Source organism: Chelon labrosus (genome assembly GCF_963514085.1).
Source record: "Chelon labrosus genome assembly, chromosome: 17".
Taxonomy (NCBI): Eukaryota; Metazoa; Chordata; class Actinopteri; order Mugiliformes; family Mugilidae; genus Chelon; species Chelon labrosus.
In genome coordinates this window covers 23,790,588-23,811,025 of record NC_140350.1, presented here as the reverse complement: position 1 = coordinate 23,811,025, position 20,438 = coordinate 23,790,588, and the positions used below count along the sequence as shown (strand labels likewise).

Here is a 20,438-nt window from a genome sequence, read left to right as displayed (position 1 = left end):
TGAGCCCGAGCCGCGCTTCCATCCGTCGGACGCCACCGTTTCCACGATTTTGCGCAAGGAATTTCATTTATTTTCTTCTTCGTTTTTTAACAGGACAATGACTAATCACTCAGACACGTTCTAGTGATCCCTCTCCCTTGATTGTCATTTAGACTAGCCTGGCCTCTTTTTTTGGAGAAAGCGTGCCGGATTCCTGCGTCTGAAGCCAGGACGCGCGTCATTTCTCCACTCGTGCCCATTGATTTATAATTATATATTTTTTTCTTTTCTGGAGGGGGAGCATTTATCGGATTTTGCGCAAGGACTTGGATCGGGAACGGCGTGCCTGCTTAATCCCGAATCGGAGCAGGATACTTGGAACTTTTCTTCTCCCATGTGGGGGAAACAGTCTCGCCCTGCGCGGAGAAGACGCGGCGCGGCCGTGGCTTCGCTTTGACTCCGGGGACACTGCATCTGGGCTAGGGACACCTCCGAAGACATCGACATCCGCGCATCCCGCACGGTGTCACGGACGCTGGCGCGGACACACATCTGCCTACTGCGCATTATCCCAACTTGAGACCCTTTCGAAGAGCTGCACCTGCGTCTGGAGGCTGACACCTGCAGAGAGGGTTGTTTATCCGCCAGACGGCCACTGGAACAACTGGGATTTAACATCCGCCTGCTGGGATTTCTACCATGACAGGTGTACGGGGCTTCAGATGGACTCTCTTCACCTGTGTGGCGGCGCTTTCATGTGGTGAGTGCACCCCCATCCATGCATGCATCCATCCACCCATTCCACCCACAAACCCTCCAGCCTCCACCCTCCAGCCTCCAGCAGGCGTTCAGAGTCATAACTGTGTTGCATAGAAAGTGGTGGTGCCAAATTTCTGTAACATGCAACTGCAGAGGTAGCTGCTGTTGTGATTGGTCATTTTGGAAGATGACCCCCTCCCCTAACAAACACCCACAAACAGACATAATCCTGTTTTAGAGGAGGCTCTGGGATGTGTCGGTCAGATGTTAGGGAGCACTTTGGAGCTGTTTTTGCCTCAAGATAACGCTTTAAGGGAATCCCAAAGACAGTATAAGTCCTATATATTTGGATTTGTATTTAATTCTGTGCCGCTGGCTGACAAAAATCAACAATTTAAGGAATATAGGAATATTAGAGGGATGGATAAAATCAGAGCTGGAGCACCCAGATACAGACACTTGATCCTAATAACCACAGGCTCCTAAAACGCTGTCCACCGTCACCTCCTGGCATCTTCTCCTTCTCCTTCTCCTCCTGTGCGCGCCTCCTCCAAAGCGTGAGGGCTCTTACACAACAGATAAACCCACAGTGCGTCCCACATAGTGTGACGCGTGCCCGGGCAAAACTGCACGAAATCCAAATCAAACATTCCTCCGATGATTTCCTGACATGTTCCAGTGATCCAGACTCCGCGACACTAATCCTGCTCTAATATCCAAACTCCCCTTTTCTTTTTTTCTTCTTCTTCTTTTTTTTATTTTATTTTATCGATGCAGCAACACAATCGCCGTCTCCAGCAGCGAGACAAGTGTGACATAGCAGAGCGTGGATTAGCGGAGTAGTAACACCTTCCAGTACTGTCTGTTTGTTGTTTTTTTGTTGCTGTATTTAAAGGTGCTTCTATTCAGACTCTAGATTAGGACTGAATGCTTCATCTGCACGGAGGCAGAGTAATTTTTCTCTCATTTGCTGCATAACCACCCCTTGCGTCCTTTCAGGCATTTTGCACAATATCTCCTCTCTCCTACTCATTTTCACCAAGTCTTGCCTCAATTTCATTACCACACAAAAGCAACGCCTACGCGAGCACTAAAGCCTATACTCTCCTTGATGGCTTCACCGAGGCTGTGAAGCCGGGCGTGCTGCATGCTGCAATACTCTGCTGCCTACACAAATCCAGCTAACGCCTGTGGTCAGCATTGCTTAGCGCATGGGGTACCCACCTTCCCGCGTGCTGAAGGCTGCTGCTGCTGCTGCTGCTGCTGCTGTCAAAAGCAAACGCAGGAACAGAACTGGCCGCCGGCCGCCGGCCTCCGGCCTCAACTTTCACCGCTCACTCAGGCGCCCTAACCTTACAGTTAACCTCTTCCCCCCCTACTCCACCCTTGTCACACTCAAATGCTAAATAATCAGCTGGAGAAAGAATACCAGAAGAGAGATGCAGCCGGACGAGGCGCTAAGCAGACAAATCCCCAGGTGTGAAAAAGCAATATCGCAGACCTTAAGAGCGCTCAGGGGAAAATTTAGCTCTGTAAGGAAACTATTAATCCTCATCTTTCTCTCTTCAAACGCATATTCTTGTAGATATTGGTAGTGTCCTTCCATGTCTGACTTTCTTTAAAAAGAAAAGGGTTTACAGCGGTCTCAGGACCAGGGCCTCCTCTAGAGGGGACTGTGATGTCCCACACAGAAAAACAGCTTTTGGACAAAATGCTCTTTCTGTAAAGACCAGTAAGATCTGGAACCTTTAAAACTCACCTCAAGCAGCTGTTGAAAGCAAACCAGTCTTGTAACCACTGATTTCTATCTTCTTCGTAATGTACAGTCTGTCATCTATTGTCCTGTCCTATGTCCTTTCCTGTTTTTGTGTTACCTGCAGACGCAAATTAGCATTGTTGCTATAATCCTTGCATATTTACGTCTATTGCTGCCTGAATAGATGTTCATTAATGAGCACTGTTCCTGTCAATTAAATAAATGAAATAGTGAATGGGCTATTCCCCTCGCAGAGATGTTGGGATATGTTCTCGACGTGCCGTTGTGATTGGTCACTTTCCTTTACGACTCCCCCTCCCCCTTGAAGGTCGGGTGCAGAGCGGCATTCTTGTAGCTCGCAGAGATTAAGGTGTTTGCTCAAGGACACTTCAGCCAGGCATGTTCGCCGATAAGAGTGTTTGAAATAAGCTTTTCCCGTTACTCATTGGGACGTCGCATACAAAAAACAGAGACAAGTGAAGTGTGGGGTCTGGTGTTTGAGATGTTACTCTCATGGTTTGGGGAGCAAGACAAACTTTTTTTTATTGCTTTTTAAATCTTGTTGTACAGAGATCTTGTTGTTAAAAGTAAAATATCGTTTGCAATATCATCAAAATATTGACTAAACCAGGAACTGTCAGATAAAAGACTACATATTTGTTCATTTGACGCCATCTTTTTGCTCATATTTCAGTTTTAGCCGTTGTCGAATTAATATAAAACTAATCTTTAGCGTATTACTGAATAAAGGAGCTGTTTTTCTGGCAGGCACCTGTAGAACATCAACAGTCATTCATTCGTCTTCTGTAACTGCTTGTCCTGTGGATGATTCGGGGGGGGGGGGGGACTGGAGCCTATCCCAGCTGTCATTGGGGCGAGAGGCGGGACACACCCTGGACAGGTCTCCAGTCTATCACAGGGCTAACACAGAGAGACACTCACACCTACGGCCAGTTTAGAATCACCAATGAACCTAACCAGCATGTCTTTGGACGGTGGGAGGAAGCTGGAGAACCTGGAGAGAACCCACACAGACACAGGGAGAACATGCAAACTCCACACAGAAAGGAACCAGTCGGCCCATGGATCAGAACCCAGAACCTTCTTGCTGTGAGGAAGTGGTGCTAATGACCACACCACTGTGCCGCCCATCAATCGCTCTGATTGGTTCGTTTCAATGCCCTGTACATTTCGTACATGTCTGAGCCAAGAGGAGAGGGAGGGACATGAAACTTTGAGAAAATTTTGTATGCAAAATTGTCCCACGCCCCCGAGTGCAGGATTTAACCAGTTTACCAAGAAATTACAAACTTTAAAATCCCATTAGTGCCTTTTATCTAAGTCACTGTAGGACTAGACGCTGGCTTAGATGAGCTGTACTGCAAGGAATAACATTTTAAACACAGCTCATGGGGAATTTAACCGTTAGCGAATAGAGCTGAGGACATTTTTAGTGCTCCGACTGTTGAGTATTATCATTACGGATTCACCTGCTCATTACTCCCTTGATTTATCGTCCAGTTAAATAAATGGGTACAAATGCCGTTGACTTTGTTGGAGCCGGAGCCGTTTGTTGGTTTTCTTCAACCAACAGGCCCTGAAGATATTCAGTTAACCGTTACCAGAGACATCAAATCCTCACTCTTGGGGAATAAGGATAATAATGATTCTGAGAGTATTTGCTGATAAGTTAATGAGTGGACGCTCTTATCCGCTCTATGAATTGATCTTGAGACCCGGTTGGTTTACGCTCGCCGGCCAAAAGCCAGATTCGATGCGTCGCGGTTGACTCGGATAAACTGCGAATGGAAAAGATTATGACTAACATCGGACTAGGTGTGGCAAACGTAGTGATTAAGTACCGCTCGTTGCTCGGCGCCGCAGTCGGCTGCATAGAGCGGCCTGTGAGCAGTGTTTGCCCAGTCATGGTTTGTATGTAGCTGGCAGCGTTCCCAGCACCGGCCTATCTCTGAGGGTAGACACTGGACAGAGAGCAGACAAAGCGGCAGTGTGACACACCAGCTCTCATGTTCTAGACTAATTGATTTACATGTGGTGAAATGAAGCCGTGGCTTTCTCGCTGTGCTCGAGGACTGCTCCCGTTTCCCCCGTCTCTTTGTGAGGAGAACGCTGACCTGAAGCTCGCCGCATATCGGTGCGCATCAACACTCTGCGACTGCAAATGAGTCAGGCTCGCTAGTTAGTCATTCTGCTTCCATTCTGTAGTGTGTTGATGTCAAGATGTCGAGTTGTTGTTGGCGCACCTGTCACTTTTGTTTGTGTTCGCATCCGTGGAGCATATGGTTTTTATATTTAGCTAGCGCTTCCCAGTCGGCGCTTAAGGGAAGAGCTTTTTGTGGCGTTTGCTGCCGGCGCCAGATAACGGTAAACCTGTGTGGAGCGCGGCACCCCTTTTTTTTTTTTTTTTGCAAGTTGCAATATTATTTTTTTTCCTTTTTAATTTCAGTGACAGATGGGCTCAAGGCTAAAACCAATCTGTGCTCCCGCAACAGCAGGGCGACCGACTAACAATAAGAGAAAGAGGCTGTTGCTGGAAAGACGGCTCCTTGCTTCACTTTCAGCCTTGTTCTGTAATTACTGTCACAGATTCTCCAGGTGGGCCTGTCATTCAGTTAGAATTGATCTTCTGTATTTAATTGTTGGAACAAGCCAAAGCTGGATTTCCTTTTAATTGTAAAAACTGTCTTTGAAATCTCCCTAAAGCCCGGCTACGCTTAAATCCCTTCAGCGCTTTGAGCTGTGTTCTTGCTCCGAGCTCTTGCGTCTGAGGCACTGTGGCTCTGCGGTGCATCTCAGGAAAAAAAGGAACATTTTGTGGAGCTCTGGATCCCTGAGATGTAGCGTGATGTCCGAGACCTCCACCGAAGCCTCCAGGGCTTGTTAGTAGCTCCTGCAGAAATGTGTTCAGAATTTGTTTACAATGCATTAACCCTTTTCTCAGCAGACCTTACAGTCGCTGATTCCTGGAAGCTTGTATCTTTTGTGTCGGGGTGAATGCCTGAATGGCAGTTTACAATGTGGCACATGACCCCACTTCAATCTACTAAAAAGCCCCATGTCTTCAGAGCGAAGATTAAGTCCAGTAAATACAACCTGCACTGTATCCTCATAGGTTCATGGATAGGGTTGAAACAGCCATTTCTTCTTGAACAGTTAGTGATTTATTCTACATGTCCGTGAAAGACGTAGACCTTCCCCGACTTATCTGAGCCCCTCTTGCATCCTTCCTCCAAAACACTTGATCTGGAATAGTTTATCAGCCAGGCACGGGTTATATTTAAACAGTGCCTGAATCCGTACATGCAACCCATCTGCTTTTTCTTTATTAAGCGGCGACGGAAACGTCTTCCTTTCTGGAAATTATTGAGACAGATCTGTCAGAATGCACCACCTGCTCGGCAGTGCAATGAGAATAATTAGTCTGCGCATGCTAATTATTCATTTGAAGCGGCAGGTGATCGCTGTGGTGCTGTGACGCACGCGGCGTGCGTCTGTAAATAAAGTAGACGGAAGTTGCAAAACTTTATATTTCAAGAAATTCAAGAGTTTTAAATTCTCTTTCCCTCCACGCCAGATAATTTACCCTCGCCGGTTACTCAGAATGTGTTCATTTCAGCAAAGACTTAAAGAGATGGGTGAGCACTTTTAGATGGTGTGGACATCTTCCAGCTCGCTTCCAGATCTATGGAGTTCTCTAACGGCGCTCAGCGGGGAAGCAATCTGTCTCCGACATTAGGCGATCACAGATGTTTGGTCTGAAATCCGTTCTTATGCGGTGCACCTCGCGCACGGCTCCCGCGGTGCCTTTGATTTGAAATAGCTTTCTCTACTGCCTGTGGTATTGTGAGTCAGACTTGGGAACATTTTTCCACCTAGATTTCCCATTTGCATTGCAGGGGGTGAGGGGGGAATATTTAAAGAAATGGTTTGAGATGCGCAGCAATAAATCTTGTCATTACTCGAGAGGAATGGCCACTTCCTGGACACAATCACTGGGGAAGACATTAGGCCTGTCGCCAGGTGGGCTTTACTTACAACCTTTATCAGGTTTTATTGTCTTGATATGGTGGCAACCTGCGTGACAGGCTCCTTTCTTTCTGCGCTGTTACACGAGTATAATCCTTTTCCTCTATTTACAGTCGTCTTGACATTGCAATATAGCTTCACTAGTTATTTTATACACTGCCTGGCCAAAAAACAAATCGCCACCAAACAAAAAAAGGTCTCACACCTTTAGCTTTGATTACAGCACACATTCTCTGTGGCATCGTCTCCATCAGCTTCTCCAGTGTCTCCAGATTTATTTCCATCCAGTGTTGCATTCATTTTTCACCAAGATCTTGTATTGATGATGGGAGAGTCTGACCACTGCACAAAGCCTTCTCCAGCACATCCCAAAGATTCTCAATGGGGTTAAGGTCTGGACTCTGTGGTGGCCAATCCATGTGTGAAAATGATGTCTCATGCTCCCTGAACCACTCTTTCACAATCTGAGCCCCATGAATCCTGGCATTGTCATCTTGGAATATGATCCATTGATGGAATAACCTGGTCATTCAGTATATTCAGGTAGTCAGCTGACCTCATTCTTTGGACACATAATGTTGCTGAACCTAGACCTGAGCAACTGCAGCAACCCCAGATCATAGCACTGCCCCCACAGGCTTGTACAGTAGACACTAGGCATGATGGGTGCATCACTTCATCTGCCTCTCTTCTTACCCTGATGGTTCTCCACTATCCTTCCAGTTTTTAATAATGCGTTGGACAGTTCTTAACCCAGTTTTAGTAGTTTCTACAATCTCCTTAGATGTTTTCTCTGCTTGATGCATGCCAATGATTTGACCCTTCTCAAACAGACTAACATCTTTTCCACGACCACAGGATGTGTCTTTAGACATGGTTGTTGAAGAAATGAGAAGCTACTCATTGCATCAGTTGGGGTTAAATAACTTGTTGTCAGCTGAAAGATAATCACCCATGCAGTAATTATCCAATAGGGGGCTCCTACGTCTTTGTTTAGTTAAATCCGGGTGGAGACTTTTTTTTTTTGGCCAGGCAGTGTATTATGGATTATATGTACACTATATTACCAAAAGTATTCGCTCACCTGCCTTTACTCATTCTATGAACTGAAGTGCCATCCCATTCCTAACTCATAGAATTCAATATGATGTCGGTCCACCTTTTGCAGCTATTACAGCTTCAACTCTTCTGGGAAGACTGTCCACAAGGTTGAGGAGAGTGTTTATAGGAATTTTTGACCATTCTTCCAAAAGCGCATTGGTGAGGTCACACACTGATGTTGGTCGAGAAGGCCTGGCTCTCAGTCTCCGCTCTAATTCATCCCAAAGGTGTTCTATCGGGTTCAGGTCAGGACTCTGTGCAGGCCAGTCAAGTTCATCCACACCAGACTCTGTCATCCACGTCTTTATGGACCTTGCTTTGTGCACTGGTGCACAGTCATGTTGGAAGAGGAAGGGGCCCGCTCCAAACTGTTCCCACAAGGTTGGGAGCATGGAATTGTCCAAAATGTTTTGGTATCCTGAAGCATTCAATGTTCCTTTCACTGGAACTAAGGGGCCAAGCCCAGCTCCTGAAAAACAACCCCATACCATAATTCCTCCTCCACCAAATTTCACAGTTGGCACAATGCAATCTGAAATGTACCGTTCTCCTGGCAACCTCCAAACCCAGACTCGTCCATCAGATTGCCAGATGGAAAAGCGTGATTCATCACTCCAGAGAACGCGTCTCCACTGCTCTAGAGGCCAGTGGCGGCGTGCTTTACACCATTGCATCCGACGCCTTGCATTGCACTTGGTGATGTGTGGCTTGGCTGCAGCTGCTCGGCCATGGAAACCCATTCCATGAAGCTCTCTGCATACTGTACTTGGGCTAATCTGAAGGTCACATGAAGTTTGTAGCTCTGTAGCAATTGACTGTGCAGAAAGTCGGCGACCTCTTTGCACTATGCGCTTCAGCATCCGCTGACCCCTCTCCGTCACTTTACGTGGCCTACCACTTCGTGGCTGAGTTGCTGTTTTTCCCAAACGCTTCCATTTTGTTATAATAGAGCTGACAGTTGACTGTGGAATATTTAGGAGCGAGGAAATTTCACGACTGGATTTGTTGCACAAGTGGCATCCTATGACAGTTCCACGCTGGAATTCACTGAGCTCCTGAGAGCGGCCCATTCTTTCACAAATGTCTTGTTTCACAGTCTGCATGCCTGAGTGCTTGAATTTATACACCTGGGGCCAGGCCAAGTGATTAGAACACCTGATTCTGATCATTTGAATGGGTGAGCGAATACTTTTGGTAATATAGTGTATTTTTTATATTCTATTTCTAAGATTTCTTTATGTTGTTAGGCAGTCGAGTGGACGGCAGAAGAAGAATTTCATTGAAACATGTTTCTACACCGTGCACACGACAATAAACTCTTTGAATGTTGAATAAGTCGTCTCCCTTGACTGAAGAGAATGAGCCGTCTGAATGAAAGAAAAGGTTACACTGAATCCACCTCCTTTCATTCCTCAGAGAGGACTACGTGGAATACAGATTTGAACAGAAATAGTATGTGACATTATGTTCACATATGGCAGATGACACATGTCTACGAGAGGGGCAGGACCTCCCCTGCTGTACCAAGTGTTTATTGCCTCGCAGCAGAGATTGTATAACCTCGCGGAGGGTCTGGAGAATGAATAGCAGGGGTTCTGACTGTGCTCTGAGACGACTACTATGCCGTGCATTCAAATGTCTCACGGCGGTATCCACTGAAGTACCGGCAGACGGTTAGACCAGAGGCTTGGTATCAGTCTCACCGTTCCAGATAAGGCAGCAGTCATCAGATTAGCCTAATTTAGCACACGTGCTGAATACGGGGGAGGGGCGGTCCGTGAGTGAATTACATAATTTCTCAGCTTGGTTTTTGTTCCGATTCCAGCAGGGTTTAGAGGGTAGGCTCTCAAAGATCCAGCAGGACAACCTTCCCCTCCCCTCCCCCTTTCCAGGCCGATGACAGCAGTGTCATAAAAAATGGAACAAAATCAGAGTCCTGCCAATCTTCTCACGAAGCTTTCAGTAAAAAAACAAACAAAAAAAATTCCCCTGCATTTCCAGAAATGACAAAAAACTTTCCTGAGACGGCTACTAAACATAAATATTCATAATAATTTGTTTACCCACACAATCAGGCTAATATTTGAGTGTATTCGGCTGATTTTCTGGCCGCTTGTGCATCTTTAGGCATCGCCGTAGTAATTTCACAGTCCTCTTAAATCTCATCTGTTACCAGGGGAGCACGATATCACCATAAAAGATGGAGACGAGGCTTAAATGGCACATTTTTAATTTTTAATGATCTTCCGAATGAGTCTAAGGGGTTGTTCTTCTTTGTGTTGTACAACGGCGGCGAATGTATCTCGAGAGCCTGCTGCATAGACAATAAAAGATGGATGCATGCTCACGGCGGATGCATCCGAGGCCATCATCGCGTAGCCTTTAGGATTAATGTGTACGTCAGAATCGATGCGCCGTTCCACCTTGTAAGGGCTCAAAAAGACGGAGCTTGGAGGTTTTCCTGTAGAAGGCTAAATATGAAAGGGCATTCTTCTTTAATAGTCATAGACGTGAGAAGTAATAATCTGTGGGTGTTTAAGATTAGATATACATGCCGTATCTGTCATTTGTCAGACTGCAGAAGCTGGAGACATCAACAAAGTCAAACCAGATAAAACATGTGGTGCAGCAGCAGCAGCAGCAGCAGTGGCGGCGTCCTCTTCCCACTGCTTTGCATATCAGCAGTATTTCCCGGTGGCCTCTGTGGGAACGATTTGCCTGCAATCAGCGCGGTGGAAACTGAAGAAACATGTCCAGATTTTTAGCTTTCAGCGTGTCTCGCAGTGTCTCCTCTCCTCCCCACGCTGATTTCCCAGCGCTGCAAATCTGCTAAAAGACTCAGACGTGCACGTTGCAAGTCTGGCAGCCGACCACGACCGCTTCCTCCTCTGCATTCCGCCAACGCTCAATTCTTTCTCGGCACAATATTGTATTCGGCTGTGGGATTGCTTTTCCGGCTGCAGTTGACCGAGCCCGGCCGGTGTTCCCAAAGTTCACCAGTGTTTCTCGTAGTCAACGTGGCAGAAGGGGGAGTGTTTGTGCAGGCTGCGTGTTCCTGCAGATTAGTCTTGCTGGTTGACAATCATTTCTACGGAGACCGTCGGTGACATTTTCCAGCGTCGTGTTAGATCATGTCACGTAGGATTGACTGTAAATACACGCCGCGGGCCGCCCCTCTAGTCTGCTGGTGGTAATTGCACGCAGGACATGTTGCACCAGTGTTTCCCACTGCAGGAAACACAAACTGTGGAAGTGTCAACACAGTCGGCAAACACGGCAATGAATTCACTGGCTGCCGCTCCAGAGAGTGCAGAGTCTGCTTGGAGGAAGCAAATAGTGGATGGATTTTATTTTTAGCTTTGGGATTTGACAAAACTCAAAATTTATGCATCTTAAACACAGATGCATAAAAAAATGAATTGGTATGCATATTTTTGATAATGAATTGATCGTTTTTTATTAAATAGATCACAGTCGTAGCTTTTCAAATGTGTTTTGTTGCTTTTCATAGTTTATACAGAGTTGTAAAAATTATTTATTTATGACATTATTTCATCTTCTCTGACAATTTATAGACCAGAGGATGAACCATATTTAGAAAACTAACTAACTAAAACAGGGCTGGGTTTAAAAACGAAATTTACTGATTTTTCCTTTCAAATCATTTTAAGATCTGATACTGATTCATGAAATCATCCAATTTTTTTCGCATTACGAGTCTTTGAGAGCGGTTTGTGTGTGACAGCATTTAGGATTTGATGTGCCAACTTGAGGTGGAAACGCCACAAATCTCTCGAACCAGTGAAAGTTTTGTGAAAATCTTTCCTTCTTTTTCTGTAACCACACTCACACCTACGACCAATTTAGAATCACCAATGAACCTAACCAGCATGTCTTTGGACGGTGGGAGGAAGCTGGAGAACCTGGAGAGAACCCACGCAGACACAGGGAGAACATGCAAACGTCCCAGTCGGCCCGTGGATTAGAATCCAGAACCTTCTTGCTTTGAGGCATCAGTGCTAACCACCACACCGCTGAGTCGCTCTTGTGAAAATCAGAATATGAAAAATATCTCGAAACTAATCGATTTGAATCAGGACCTTGTGAATCGGAATCGAATCGATTCTGGAAACCAGTGGTGTTACCCAGACCTACTATTGATAGATTCATTCAGTGGTTCCCAAAGTGGGGGGGCATTCCCCTTTTTGTGGGCGAGGAGGTATTGCACAGGGCAGTTGAATGAAGCTTGCTTGAGTGCTGCTAGCATACCAGCAGAGCTCGAGTCTTTGTCACCTCAAAGCACAACTTCCAAAGCAAAGACAAGAAAATATATTACCCCCAGTTTCACCACTACGACGGTGGAAAATGAGGAGTGTAGTAGTGGGTCTAAAAATATTAAATTCGGACCGTTTGAAACCGAATAAGTTGCCAGTTGGTACCTTCGGAATAAAAATGTTGTGCACAGTGGAATCGCCTCATAAAAACTGCATCTGTGTCTTCAAATACTCGACTCGCCTCATATGAAGTTGAACAGAAAACCTTTGGGAACCACTGGATTCATTGATGGTGAACAAAATGGCTAGCTCCAGCCTTAGTTCTACCACTTGATCTTGGTCCAGTAGTTTGATTTAATTGACTCATTTGATGCCAAGTCGACAGTGCACGTGTTACCTGCCCCCAGGTGTTCGATGTGGCTGCATGTCCCTTCTCCTCCGTCTGATGGACTGGTTCCCAGTTTTGTGTGGAGAAAAACCTTCTAGTTTTTAAGGTTGATGCAAATGTTTGGTCTGTAGTTTGGCCTTGCTTTCTAAGATTTTCAATTTCTCGAGTTCTCAGCTGATGTATATAACAAATGCAACTGCCTCTTTTCAGAATGTGAATTTTCCATCTAAAACCCTCAAACGCTTCTCAGAAAATCTAATTTATTTTCAACCGATTATGTGCAGTACTATATCTTTTCTCTGGACTGTTCTCTGATTGATGAGCTCTCTGAGTGAAGCATTGCAGCATTCTTCAAAAACCTCTGCCGACGTAACGGGAATGATTCAAAGGAATGTGTCGTACGCGTGCAGCTGTGTCGCAGAAACCAGAAACTGGAAAAAGAAAACATCTGAAAATGCGGTTTATTGTGTCGAGCGTCCATCCAAAAATAAGGCTGAAATCAATCGATAGTGTCGTCTAGGACTTTTAAGGGTAGTCTGTGACGATCTGCTGGAAATACGGTTCATATCTTGGTCATATTGATTTTAACACAGGGAAACAAATGCTTTACAAATTAGGCCACCATAACATTGACTGCGCTGGATTTGCCTGACTTCAGCGATCGTGTTGTGTACAAAACCGCAGACAGAAACAGGCCTCTGTTGTGTTTTCATGTATAATTTAAGCGCGCTGATTGTTGGTGACAGTGGGATGCAAATCCAGACACAAAAGGATGCAAAAATGAATCGGAATTTAACTTTTAGACTGCATCCAGGGCGCGGGTGTTTGCTTCCACCGCCTCTCGGCAGCAAGCAATTGATTTAGGACGTGTTCCAAACTGTGGCAGAAATGAACTTCATCTTTGACCTTTGAAATCATTACTAATTCAATTCACAATTAGAACATACGCCCTCCCACACACACACACTTTTTTAATTTATTTTTTTAAAGTCACGCACATCTGTACACTTCAAGTGACAGACAGTTTTATTTTTTCCTGTCTTTGGGAGAAATAAGTTTCCTACTTTGAGCTATGAACCCCATAAAATCCCATTCAGCTGTATCTAAATATGGCAGAGCACATAGAGAAGGGACCACTCACTCTCTCGCTGACTGAGACCAGTCCCAGCGTCATCCACTCCAGAATAAATCTCGCCCGGGGGGTAGGAACACTTCACTCGGTTGTATTCTGGGAGCAGTATGGATTCTATATTTCATGAAACCAGACTGAAACCCATCTCTGCCCGCGTAAATTGATCTCGGATAGGTTTTCAAATGTAGCTTGAGCTGTTTTAGCGTTAGGTGATCGAATACTGCTCATGGGCAGGTTTTCAAAATATTATCGGTCCACTTATTCCACTCTAATGGAATTAAGGGTTGTGCCCTGACTCGACTTAGGTCTATGTTTTTCACCGTGCACTCTGTGCTCTATGAAAACATCCTTTTATTTTTTTTCCTGCCCCCGAGCTGCCGCCAGATTGAGCAATGTCCAGTGTAATCAATTTCTTTTTATTAGGTTACATAGGCTGAGAGAGAGAAAAGGAATCCCTGGCTGCTATAATGGCCTCTTCTGTGCTATATTAGCCCCAAAAGACATTTTAATAATTTTCGGTATAAGCCTACGAAACAGGATTTAACACACACAAAGAGAAGGAGAGCTGCAAGCCGCTCCGTGCTTTTTTGGCCGGGCTGCTGTCGGGCTAACATTTCAACATAGGCTAATCATCCGTTGAAGTAAATATTTCTTACTAACGGTCTTTGATGAATAAAAAATAACTTGTCCTTAAGCAGATATGTTTCTTTCCCCGCTGAACATCAAGTTTTACATCTTCCTTGCGTACAAATTCTGCCCGAGGATCCGCTTTGGTGAATATAAATCTTCTGCATCCACTCGGCTATTAACCTGACGTCTAAGCATTCAACAACGCCCTGCCCTGACCGATGAAGTAAAGTGAATCGGGAGCACAGGCGTTAGGAAGAAGCCGTGCAGTCCTCACAGCGTTGCCCTCTGTCTGCTCGTGACGTGGATTAAGAACCTGTTCAATTAGCGCTAGTTTAATCTTTTGGTTCTCAAAGCGAGGTATTAGAGAGGTCTCTGGGGGGGGCACTGAGCAAAAATGAGAAATTGATTGATTTTGCATTCATTTAATTCGCTTGAAAAGATCCCTGTTAGAGAATATGAAAAATATTATGCCAATGTGCCAGTAGAATAGGTGTTAAGATTTTATAGGACTCATGCATGAGCAGGTTATTTGTAGGCAAAGACCTACATTGCTGGATCCAGTAAAACTGTCAGTGATTTTAGTTTTTTCCTCTAGCAGTTAATTTGCAGCATGTTTGAAACCTTGAATTTTGAAGAGGCAGAACCATAGAGGCATGTATTTTAGTTAATTAAATCCGCCTATCAGCCTCAGATTCAGCCTTCGCTTCTATTTGATGCTATCTCAGCGTTGTGGTTTACTTTGGGAAGGTGTTATCTTCACTACTGTCAAAAACATACGCCTCCATTTCTATTAAAATGAGGCCGACACGCTCTGTTAATGCAATTTAGTGTGGCGTGCAACTATAGCACGCCACAAGAGTTCATTTCCTGTCCAGATGCCTGGTGCATCGGACCGGCAGCCGAGCTGATGAAGATGCTTAACGCCGGTGGGGTCGCAGGACTTGAGTGGCGACTTTGGCTCAGGTGGTCGATTTGGGTTTTCTGCACGCTGAAGGGTTGGTGGTTCAATTTCAGGACTCTCCACATGTGACCAGGGTGACATAGAAACACATTTTCTCTGCACACAGGTAATAGACCACAATTAATCAGACCTGTCTTCTTGGCAAAAAAACTAGATCCCCGCCGTCTTGCATATTTTTATTTTTATTTTTTTTTGTAAATCTTATATTCAGCATGTAGCCCTTTTTTTTAATTTTGTACATTCTGCATTAAGTATTTCTGAATGGCTATCTGGGCTGCAGACAAGCTCCTGCAGGTAAAGAATGTTTGTTCAAACTGTGGAGGTTGGAAACTTCTTTAAAAAAAACTTTGGTATGTAAGAAGTGTTTGTTCTGAAAACAGGAGCAGGAAATGGGAACACTTGTTTTAGAAGCCAGAACCCTGAGCTGCTGGCCAAGTGATCATTGAGTCTTTGGTATTGATAAAACCCCTATCAAGCTCTCACAGACAGATTAGACTTGTTTCCTGCCGTGGGGCAAATAAATCTTATTTTCTCTTTGATAAGTAAAAGACTGCTCTATGTTTGGTTTGCATTTTGAATTTATTTGAAAAAGACAAGTATAAAAATAAATGTATTCAAAAATGGATTAAATATAATTGAGGTGTATTAGTTCAACACTCCTACTTATTTCCAGCCTCGGATACGAGCGGAGGGATGACTTTGAGTTGGCTGGCTACCCTCCCAGCCGTCAACGAGTGTGTTTAGCTCTGGATGAAGATAAGGTGGAGGCTGGAAAGGTTCAGGATGCAGTTTAGTCCCGCATTAACCGCGTGCGTTTAACGGTGCCAGAGTTTGTTTTTCTCATGAAATTACTCGGCGAAGCATATGCAATTTCCTCACAAAGGGGAAAACGAGACGGGTAAATCCTGAGTAAATTGGACTAAGAATAATAAAGTTCCACATTCTTTGTATCTGCTCGCAGTGATCACACAGCTTTTGAGTGCCAACCTTAAAGAGGCTTAGAATAATGAATTAGTCATAGAGATCTCTGAGGACATGAGGGAGGAGGGTTTGGCCTAAATGCACAAGTCTATCAGTAGCAGATAACAGTGCACACAATTAAAAGTTTTACATCGACTTCATTACTCTAATTCTGAAATACTTGAAATCCGTTTTATTGCATCGGTGGAGGTTTGCTTTGCTTTTTAAAATTAAAAGCTAGCGTGCATACTGTATGTAGGGCAATCTCTGATGAGAGTAAAAGCTTTGTAATGATTTTATTTATTTGGGCCTTTGTTTGCTTGCACATGTATTCATTCGTTTAACGAAGGAAAACAGGCAATTAGTAGCTTCCTCATTATTAGTAAGACAGTTTATCTGCAGAGCCTGGGCAGGTGGCACAAAGACCGACTACATTAGCTGAGCAAAAAGCCAAAATTAAGCCAGAGCTGTATATGGCCAACCATTATCATGTTAGGCCAGCACTGGCCTCCTGCCTATACACTACACTGGCCCAATATATAAATGGTTGGCTAAAACCAAATGGTCTTTTAATTAAAAGTTTTACTGTCTACTTGTGAAGTATGAATCAGACAAAGCCCCAAACAGACTTATATTCCAGTGAATTGTAGCAGACACTTTTTCCTGAGGAGCATAGGTAATGAGTTAAAGAGCTCGAAGAGGTAATAGGGCGAGGTTTTAGAAGCGGTAGTGCGTTTACAAGCTCCTGAAACCCTTAGGTGAGTTCCTGTGGGTGTCTGTCCCTTTCAGCAGTGTCATCGCAGCAGGCTTTTAAAATTCATGTTCATTAGCACTCAGCGAGGCCCTCAGCGAGGCCCTCATCCTGCCCTGAAAACACCACCGAGAGGAAACTCGCTTTTTATTTATTCTTTTTTTTTTATATTATCAAAGTATAATTAATTCTGTCTGTATGCAAACAGCCATGGACACCAAGGTTAATTTTAATTCAACCCACGTTGTGTTTTTTTCCACTTTCTAATAGTGTTTCAATTTTTATCTTCTCTTTGCTGGAAAGATTATTTAACTGAAGATGTATATCTAACCATTTTTCTTCAAATATAATCAACGTACCTCTTTGCCATCTTGATTATTTCTCCAACTTCCCTTCTAATCCCTTAAAAATCCAGTTTTAGAAACTCTTAAGACAGGCCTTTCCTGGTTAACATCAACCCATCAAGTAAACCTCCACTCCTTCTCCTCGTTCTCTTTTCCGTACGGGAGCCAGTCACTAATCAGCGTGCTTCCTATTAACCCAATCAGCTGTTCCTGCAGCTGCTTCCAGATGCTAAAAACCGTCCACATCCAGAATCAGCGTAGTGATTGCCAAACCGGCGGGTTATGCTTCTGACCGATTATGGGGATCATTCCGGTAATTAGGCTTTAACTCCAGATGTCCAGACCCAAAAATCGTATCTTCTGTTTTCTGTTTATTGGCCTGATGCAGGCAGGAAATTCTTTCCCAGGCACTCTGCATCAGCTTGGATCAGGCCCTATCTCCATTCAAGTGATGTTTATTCCCTAAAAGTTAACAATGCTGCCCGAAGACTTTCTCATAACTCAGAAGTGCTGCGGTTGCATGCTTGTGATGACTGGCGAAAAACTAACTTTACTCAACTGATAAAGCTGTACAGTCAGAAGCATATCTACCATAGCAAACCATGATAAATAGCCCTTTCTGCTAAGTACCACCTCCTTATTGTAATCTGATGTCTTAGAAGTGGATGTCTTGGGCAAATTTCCCAGCATGCTGAAACTTCTATTAAAGATGAAGAAAAGAAGGAAAATGTGATGCATACAAATAATAAATAAAAGTGATTTTTTTTTCAGATATGAAGAATTGGGTGCACTTGGACAGGAGGAACCTTTCATTACTATACTTGTACCTGTTGTGATGTAGCCCAGTATTTTGTATATCTACACTGCAGTAACAGAAACTGCAAGAGAAGTTGTTTTTTAGGTTATTATTTTTAAGCCTACTTTCGGGTTTGGTACTTTCCCTGCACAATAGGAACCTTGAGTGATTAAAATGGAATGTAGTAATGCCCACCACCATACAAAAATGTGAATACAATTGTGAAGTGTTGGCTGTAAAATAAAAAAAACTAAAGAAAATGCATAGAAATGGGCCAACAATGAAATCCAGACTTTCTCAAGGCTACACATGACGGTGGTGTTGTACGTCATTGCTATATTGTCAATTCTAACCATCAGTTGAGTCTCATTAGTATTCCTATCTGTGGTGCAAATGCCAACAGAAAAGCTGCCCTTGAAGTTATGCAGTTCCCTGGGGAGCTCCCCTTTGGGTAGTCACCCTTAGAGAATCCCTAAAACTCGTTGGACCGAATGCAGCCACAGCGTCCTCATGATCGGCACAAGTGGCAGCTGTTCTCTACGTTTCACCAAAATACAAACTTTATTCTTGGTTTATTTCACATTTTAAATGAATGGACTTGCCAGTTTAGATTTGATCTTGAGCTGACGGTTTGTAACCATCAAGTTGTTTGCAGTAAACGAGGCGGTTTAAACTTACTGTTATATCTGAAAACATTAAAGACAGGCAACGGGTCTTGAAGGTGTTTCATCCAAGTAGCTTCAGTTCTAAAGAACTGGTGGGGAGCATCTGTGGGTGTTACCCATAGACTGTATATAAATATGGACAATGCATCTCCACTTCCTTCTATTAGCCAAACTGACGCTATTTTCCCGGGGATACGGGCACCGGCATCTTGTGAGTTTGGAGCCAAAGTCTGATCAGTATGGTCCGCGTTATCGATGCCCCGCCCACACTTCCTCCAGGCTCACTCACGTTTTTGTTTAATTAATACTACGCTCTGCTCTACCTCCACCCGTTACAAGAAAATGTTGGATCATACGCTGTACTTACTTATTTATTTGTCTTTTTACAACTCTCGCAGTCCTACAGGACCACTTCATGAGCCAGTTGGCATAGCAACCTGTGGTCAACATGATGTCACATCCTGTTTCTATACTGTCAACTAAAACGATACCCAATTATCCCAACAACTATATGAACTACCTAAAATGACAGAAACCATACTTGAAAATAATTATTTGTCGTGTATTTTAGTGTTTTAGTTCGGCCCAAGCCCCGCCCACTACCATGGAAGGGGTGGAGCTTATGACCTATACTGCAGCCAGCCGCCAGGGGGAGCTCTACTTGCTTTGGCTGTTCTGTTGCCCATCTTTATACAGTCTATGGTGTTACCCATGAGAAACTAACTTGACTAGATACTTAGCTGTCCCTGTCCTCTTTCACCAATGAATGCTTCTCTAGTGACCCATTATCGGCCAGAGGCTCCAGTCTCAAGCTGTGAATGGGGGGGAAACTTTTTGAGGACAGAAGTTAAGGATGTATTGTAAACTGGTGACGGATTATATCTCAGTCCACCTCCTCCGTTCAGAGAATGTGGAGTGTCCTTTGTCCTTCAGGTGTAGGTGAACCGCTGAATCGTTTCCTGACGAGCTGGAGCTCCTGTGTTGCTCGCTGTTCTTTCTTGTTTTTCAGTCGCTCAATTCGTCATTGACAAAATTATGTAACATTATAGAGAGTGTAGTCTCTGCTTGGGATTTAAATCATTATTTCAGACACTTTCATGTTGACTTTCAGTTGAGTGTTTTGGTTTTGGAGCTGTGTCTGAAACTGTTTGGTGGTTTTGCAAAAATTTCACTCACTCATTTGAAATCCTTTCGTGACCGAGTCAAACCACACCTCGCTGAAGTTGCACCACATTCCATGATCTAATTTCCTCCGTTTGGTGAGTACGGTGTAAATATATGTGGTTTTATGCACACACCAATGGAATGGTTGCACTTTTGTTCCCACAGTGGGACTGGGGGTGAGTATGAGCTGACCCCAATCTGTCTCACTGTTGTTCGTCGATTCATTCATCTGGCCGTCCGTCTGTTACGCGCAGTTGAATTTCCAAGATGCACTGATTGGCCTAAGGGGGGTGCCACAGCATATGTTTGTGTGTCATGTATCTTTGACATCGCTGATTGCAGTTTAAGGAGATGACATGTCGGAGTCTGAGCTTGCTTTTTGAAAGAAAGAAGGAGGCCACACTCTTTCTTACTTTCCTCCTTTTACTACTGTTACCTAGCATTCGGGAGTACATTTTGTACTCCCTCTCTACCTGACGCATTGATTATTTTTGGAGAATAAACTGTACTTTTTTTTGTGTGTTTAACCTTCGAAGTAGTGCAAGTATTGATTTGTAAGAGACCATTTTGTTGTAGTCTTGGTTATGCGATGCTGAAACTGGCATTTGTGATGACAGTACAGCTTTCCAAGTGTCCATCAAGACCTGCAACATGAACCTTTAGCTGACTGTTGCAACTCAGCAGAGGAGCGTAGGAGAAGAAGCACCCCCTGCTGCTGATAATAAGCTGAA

General features: G+C 44.2%; 1 protein-coding gene across 1 annotated transcript in view; it reads left to right on the top strand.

Moving 5' to 3' along the window:
* Window positions 1-333: 333 nt before the first annotated feature.
* Window positions 334-20,438, top strand: part of tmem132e (transmembrane protein 132E) — a 414,526-nt gene continuing 394,421 nt past the window's right edge. The window contains exon 1 of the mRNA XM_084565323.1: window positions 334-739. Coding sequence (XP_084421449.1) covers window positions 679-739 — 61 coding nt within the window. The 5' untranslated portion in view covers window positions 334-678. The remainder of the gene's footprint in view (window positions 740-20,438) is intronic.